Source organism: Nanorana parkeri, unplaced genomic scaffold, assembly GCF_000935625.1.
Source record: "Nanorana parkeri isolate BGI_ZX_2015 unplaced genomic scaffold, ASM93562v1 scaffold316, whole genome shotgun sequence".
In the NCBI taxonomy this organism is placed as follows: Eukaryota; Metazoa; Chordata; class Amphibia; order Anura; family Dicroglossidae; genus Nanorana; species Nanorana parkeri.
Genome location: NW_017306584.1, coordinates 152,755 through 159,318, shown reverse-complemented (window position 1 = coordinate 159,318; position 6,564 = coordinate 152,755). Strand labels below are relative to the sequence as shown.

At 40.4% G+C, this 6,564-nt stretch overlaps 1 protein-coding gene across 2 annotated transcripts in view; it reads right to left on the bottom strand.

The window, feature by feature from the left end:
* TMEM57 (transmembrane protein 57) overlaps positions 1 to 6,564 on the bottom strand; it is a 53,848-nt gene that overhangs the window by 26,818 nt on the left and 20,466 nt on the right. For both annotated transcript variants that reach the window (XM_018558043.1, XM_018558044.1), the window contains exons 2-4: positions 3,550 to 3,691; positions 2,595 to 2,721; positions 155 to 278 (exon numbers count right to left, since the gene is read on the bottom strand). In XM_018558043.1, coding sequence (XP_018413545.1) covers positions 155 to 278; positions 2,595 to 2,721; positions 3,550 to 3,691 — 393 coding nt within the window. The remainder of the gene's footprint in view (positions 1 to 154; positions 279 to 2,594; positions 2,722 to 3,549; positions 3,692 to 6,564) is intronic.

The window sequence follows — 6,564 nt, the reverse complement described above, 5'->3', positions numbered from 1 at the left end:
GTTAATAAAACCCTTAAAAAAACCCAAAAAAAAAAAAAAAAAAAAAAAAAAAAAAAAAAAAAGGGACGACCTGCAGCTACAAATAACCTCATCAATTATAAAGATAACAAAGCTCTTTTACAGTTAGAACACGTCAAATGGAAATACAATTTACCAGTGTGCAGCAAATGGACGACATAGATCTACATGAAAATTCTTCAGGTCTTTAAACCTAATTGCTGCTTCAATATATACAAACAGTATCCACAGCGAAACTGTAGGTAAACATACTCCTCTTTCTGAAAAAGTGTAAGGAAAAAAACAAGGTTTTAAGAAACAAAGATCTTTCATTGCGAGAACAAGTTAAAATATTAAAATAGCACAGTTTTAATGTTATTCTTTTTTTCTGGTCACAGGGACAAGTTTGCATTGTGCTGAATATTGTTCATGGCTTAATAACCCCCAGCATTGGTGTCAGTGAGCACAATAATAACCCTCAGAATTAGTGTCAGTGGATGTAATAATGACCACCAGCACTGGCAGTAAATGGCAATGCTGTCAACTAGGGATCCGCAGATACCGGTTTTTCAGTATAGAGTTTACATACTGGTGCTTAGATACCGATGCTTCCGCTAACATGGAGCCGGCTTCCCAGGCAATCAGGAAGCCAGGTGGCATGTCGTTACCCACACGGCCAGCTTCTTGATTGCCCAGGAAGCTGGCTGGGATTGGCCTGGCAAATGAGCAACAAGTCTGCTTTCTGGCCCAGGAAGCCGAGAGGCTTGTCATTATCCGCCGCCCGGCTATTTAATTGGCCTATAGCCTTTACCCTGTAGCTATAGCAAAGTTACCAAGCCAATAAATAACTATAACAGAAAGAACAGAGGGAATATTTGTCTCTCCTCCCTCTTTTGCTGCCAAACAGATTAGGACAAAATTGTTCTGAGGTCCACTGGGAAAAGCCCCACAGTACGCACTTGTTTCTCCAGATGATACAGAAGACTGTGGTGACACAGCGGTCAGCAGGGGGAACCTGTGAGCGTGGCATGGGACTAAGGAGATTGACACTCACAAAAGTGTCTGCTTTCCAGCAAATTTCAGGGGGATGACTACTACTGAACAGAGTGGTGTTCAGTAACATAGCTTGCAAGAGTAATGCATTTACGCTCTGCTTTTACAGGTCTAGGTTAGCTAGGTTACTTCTGTATAGCAACAAGGTCACCTTAAAGAATATCTAAAACACTTCTATATGTTAAAATGATAAATATTGCAGCTTACTATTCCTTGGCCTGAAAAACTACTGCAGCCACCACATCCAAGTAAAATTTTCTGCAAGTGCACAAAAATACCTGTTGGTCTTATAGAATAAAATGGTGGTAGTTGAAAATTTTTATGTTGCGCAATATTAGCGCAACTCCTTATTAAACCCCAACATTAAGTGAAAAATTTAATTAAATGCCCCAAAAACACAAAATACCCATTGTAAAATAAAATAAAACTTTTTTTTTTTAACTTTACTTTGACTGCCATCACATGGGGGGACTTACAAGCCAAAAGACCCCCAGTGCCACCTTTACACAGGAAATAAGCTATTGAAGTGCAGATCACACTTCAATAGCTTATAGCTGGGCTGCAGGAGCCCAGAACTGACAGCCCAGTGACCGGAAATTGATGCAATCTGCAATCGCTCCCGGTCCCATAGAACGGGGAGGAGAATCGATGAACGGAAGTTCGTCGACCTCCTCCCCAGCTCCTTGCGGACACCAAGGACGCCGGTCCCGGGCCTGTAGGAGGGGCAACGGAGCCCGGGAAGCACGGCGGCTGTGCCCGGGACACAGAAGCGATCTGGCGACAGGGTAAGTCGCCAGAATCGCTTCTGTTGTAAAGCCGACAGTCGGCTTTACAAGTTTAAACAGAGTCCTAGCGGCAGTCTGTTTAAACAGCCCTGATGCTGGCGACGTACACTGTACGTCGTCAGTCACGAAGGGGTTAATATGAATTAAATGGACTTCCCCAATCATTGTTATCATCCTTCCCAGTTCTCTTCTGTAGAGTACAGAATACCCTTCCCCATATTATGGAGATTAGGGGAGCAGGTGTTTCGTAATCCAAACAATTGGAGGGGAGCAGCCTAGGATGACAACTGCACTTTATCTTGGATACAGTACAATAAGTGTTGTGACGTTGTGCCCTTGGAAAGAAGTGTGTTATGAACAGGATTACCAGGTGAAAAGGAAGAAAAAAAAACCCCAAAAAAGACCAGGAAGCGAATGCATCCACCACATTGAAGGACTGGTAAGCTGTAATGCATAAAATTTTGTTCTAGATCAAAATCTCTGACCGAAGCATACCTTTAACTATCGATAGCAAATCCAAATACTTTATTTTCATATGAAAATTGTAAAAGCACATGATTTGCATTGGCACAAAATTAAACTTCTAGGAATAGTATGGGAACTTTCAGTGAACATGTTGGAAAAATTCAAATTAAAAACACCAAAAGTTTAAATGGCAAAACAAAATGTAAATGACATTATCTGGTCTGTAAAATGCACTGATAATGAAGACATTACAAACTTTGTGTTGCAAGAAAAATATATAAATACAAGTCTTACCTGTATGCCATACATACTGTACCCATACATAGGTACTGGCTGCAAAAAACAGCCATTGCACTGGTATAAATAAGAGACATATTATATCAGACGTGAATGCTACACACACAAAAAATACTGAGAAGGCCTGAAAAACAAACAGAACAGAGAAACAGTTAGCCGAGACTAGAGGTATTGTAGAGATGCATTATATTTATGTAAATCAACATTCAAGGCTCTGTACTCTCCAAAACAAATGTGATTTTACTAGGTGGACTGGGGCCGTTAAAGTCTCAACATATTTAGATCTATTTTATGCCAAAAAATGGAGTCATTTAGTTCATGCAGTTCTTTCTATAGACTGCCACTGAAAAGTCAGCGTGGTGCAGGTGACCATATTACATACCAAAAAGAAAACAAAGATCACTTGGTACTGGCAGCACGGCCATGAGATCTGTGATCTTTAGCGTTACTGAGAACCTGCTGTTATTCAGCATATCAAATAGAAGGCCATTAGGGCTCTGTACTGCCTTGTGCAGCTATCAATATATAGTATAATCTGTCTTTGCAGAAGCCTCCTATTTTCTGCACTTCAGCATTCAGACCAAACAGACTTCACAGCACAGTGATGTGAATAGAAGAAATGGAGTTGGCATATTTAAGCAAACAGATGACCCATCAGTGAGCCATTTCTCTATTATCCTATGCCAGGCTTGACCAAGTGGAGAAAACAAAATGGTCAAGACTTTGTATAGTATCTGGCAGGAGTGTATGGATTACAAAACATCTTCGGCAGTCAAGAAACTTGCAGAATCAGCTACTTTTGCAACACCCACACTTTAAGACATCAACTACTGTAGAAAAGACTGCCAGACATCAGGAACTATCCTGTGGACCCATTTCTTAGACTTAACACACTGCATTCATCATTTAGGGAAATAGGCATTAAGCAACTGTAGGTTTAAAATATACATACCAAACCCTGGTATCTGAATGAATCGTATACACTTCTGATGAACAGCCAAAATGGCCACAGGTACTCGAATCTGAATTCTAACACAAAGTCTGCTAGTAATACTAGAGCCCAGACGACCAAGAACTTCAGATACAGGAAGGTGCTACAAAGACAAAAAATAAATACACACAGGGTTAACAGTATATTCAGCATGGACATTTATTGAACAATTTCTAGGCATACATACACAAAATTAGAAGGCATATTATCCAGAGCGGCATTTGAGTCAGTGTTTTACTCTTTCTGATATACACAGAGTGGCCAGATTATTATGACCAGCTGACGTTTGTAGGCAAATTAGCTATAATTTTGTGCTGAAGTTGCTAGAGGGCCAGACCATTATAAATAGGGAAGCAGGTTGTTTACCACGACAGTAGAAGTGATTTTTTTCTGAAGATATGGGTAAACAATGCGATTTAACAGCCTTTGAACGTGGGATGATTGTTGGCGCTCGGAGCCATGGAGCGAGTATCAGCAAAACAGCAGAATTCGTTAAATGTTCAGGAACAGCTGTTGTTAAAGTGTTTAAAGACTGGACTGTCAGCCGAAAATCTGGTTCTGAACGTGCGAATCGTGTCCGTCAGCGACTAGTCAATGTTAGGGCAGAATGGAGAGTGGCAAGACTGGTACAAGACAACAGAAGGGCAACAGTGCAGTGTCAGATTCCTCGCATCACCTTTCAACATCTCATGGAGTCACGAGGCGGCACAACGAAGTACTGATGGGGTGGTCATAATGACCAGGCCACTCAATGTATAGTATTTTGACAAATTTTAAATTTGTTCTTATAACTAAAATGCCAATTTAGTTTTAGTTGGATTTGAGGCCTCTGAATTGTTTTAGTCGACTAAATCGCCAGTAGATTTGAGTTGACTAATGGGTTTATTTAAAGTGTAATGCAATATTTAGCCACTTGAACGCGCTGCAGTACTTTGACATTTATTCCGTCATGCAACGCTGTACTGAAATTCATTTTAAACCTTTTTATGGAGCTACAGAGGGGAGGGGGGGGGTGATCAAAACTGAAGAAAGAGATTTTTTTTGTATTTTTATATGCTACTTTAATTTTTTTAAAACTTTTTTTTCTTCTTTTACACTTAACTTTATTGCCATCTGATAATCAACCTGTTATGACTGAACCAGAAGTCCAAAATGCAATAAAACGCCCACTTTTATTTCAATTAACTTCTCTATTACTTCGTTTTCTTCACTTAAAAACATGCAGGATGACGAAAAAAAATAAAATTGTCAACTAAACACTGCCCGCAGCAAGTACAATTGTTAAAAACAGGTCTCATCTTTTCTGTATCATTAACCTTTCTGTAATTCTGGATCGCCAAAATCTGTAGCTTGTTTTCGAATTTTAAAAAGTGCTGGGAGATAGTTTTAAAGAGGAACTCCGGGAAGTGTAACAGTTAAGCCCCACTGCAAGTGTTAAGTGATCGTTTTGGCCTAGGGGGCTAAAATAAAGAAAATATACAGGGTTATTCATAAAAGGGTGAAGAGTTTGGAGTAGGGAACAATCTAGGACAACATAGCTGAACTGGAAAGTGAGCTGAATTGGAGAATTTTTCCTAATCAGCTACAGTATGTTGTCCTAGATTGTTAACTTCTCCCGTCTTCTCCAAACTCTTCACCTATTGTGACTAATCCCGATACTGACCTGATCCTCGGTTCCCCTTGGCTGCTAGACCTCTTCTCCCCCGGGCTACGGTGGTCTAAGAACCTGTGACATCACGTCTAATGCAGCTGTATTAGACATGAGGACGCTGAGTTACATACCACAGCCAGAGCAGAGGGGGTGGAAGAGGGGCGAGAGGTCAGTCGCAGGACCGAGGATCAGGTAAAAGTATATCTTATCTCTTATTAACCTGTAAAAGTCACCTTTGTGTGGCTATCAAAAAGCCCCAGGAGTGCAGCTGGGTGCCGACATCTTGGATATGAAGTCAGAAGCCCCTGAGCCTCTAGTCAAGCAACTATAGTACTCCCCTTCTCCTGGAACTGCTACATAAAAGATTATGTAGGGAGGGGAAGGGGAGTATAAGGAGAAGCTGGACCAGCACAGGTAGTTATTAGACAATGCCAGAAGAGGAGAAGGCTATGATGTACAAGGAGGGGGGAAGGATGTACTAGGATATTGGCGCTTACTAAAATAGTTACATTTGCTAGCAAGTTCAAAAGGCACACTGCAAGTCAATAAAACATTTAAAATGGTTTATGAAAAGGAAAACTGCTACAAATAAGCTTCTAAATAATTAGATTTTTTTCCTAGCTTCTATCTAGTATTCAGTAGCCAAACAAGCTTAAATGTGCCTTCACCAACAATACAAAAGCCTGCAAAAGAAAGAAGCCAGCTGGATCCTGGGACATGCCCAGCTCTGCATTCTGGTCCACTTCACCTAAAAGTAGATTTAAAGATTTTCACCTAATGTGGCTCCCAAACAATGAGGGGGAGAAAAGAAAAAATAAAATTAAAAAAAAAAAGGAGGAAGATGCAAGCTTAATGTGCAGACATTAACTACAGGGAAATCTATTTATTTCACAGTAATGGCAGAGGAAACTTGCTGACCGTATGTGAAGCACTTCAACATCCCTGTGCCCAGGTCCTATCTCTTTTCGCCAAATGGAAACTGCTAGAGGTGAAGCAACTGCCAAGAACAGTCCACACAGGGGGTCAGAAGAATGGCTTTTGAACACAGCTTGAGGTCCAGATGCAGTGATGGTTACATACTGTGACTCAGCTAATCTCCTACAACACATGTCAGAGTGTAGAATCTATAAAAAAACGAAGCATCTTTGCTCTTTCAGTCTTATTATGTTTCTTAAACATCTTTCTGCCGTGTTCCTACATCTGCTCATATCACTGGTGCAAATAACTGGAATAAAAATGAAGTCCTACCAGAGAATATACATACAGGATTAATACGCTAGAGTGACAAATAGCTAAAGTTTTTTTTATCTCCAGATTTGATGAGT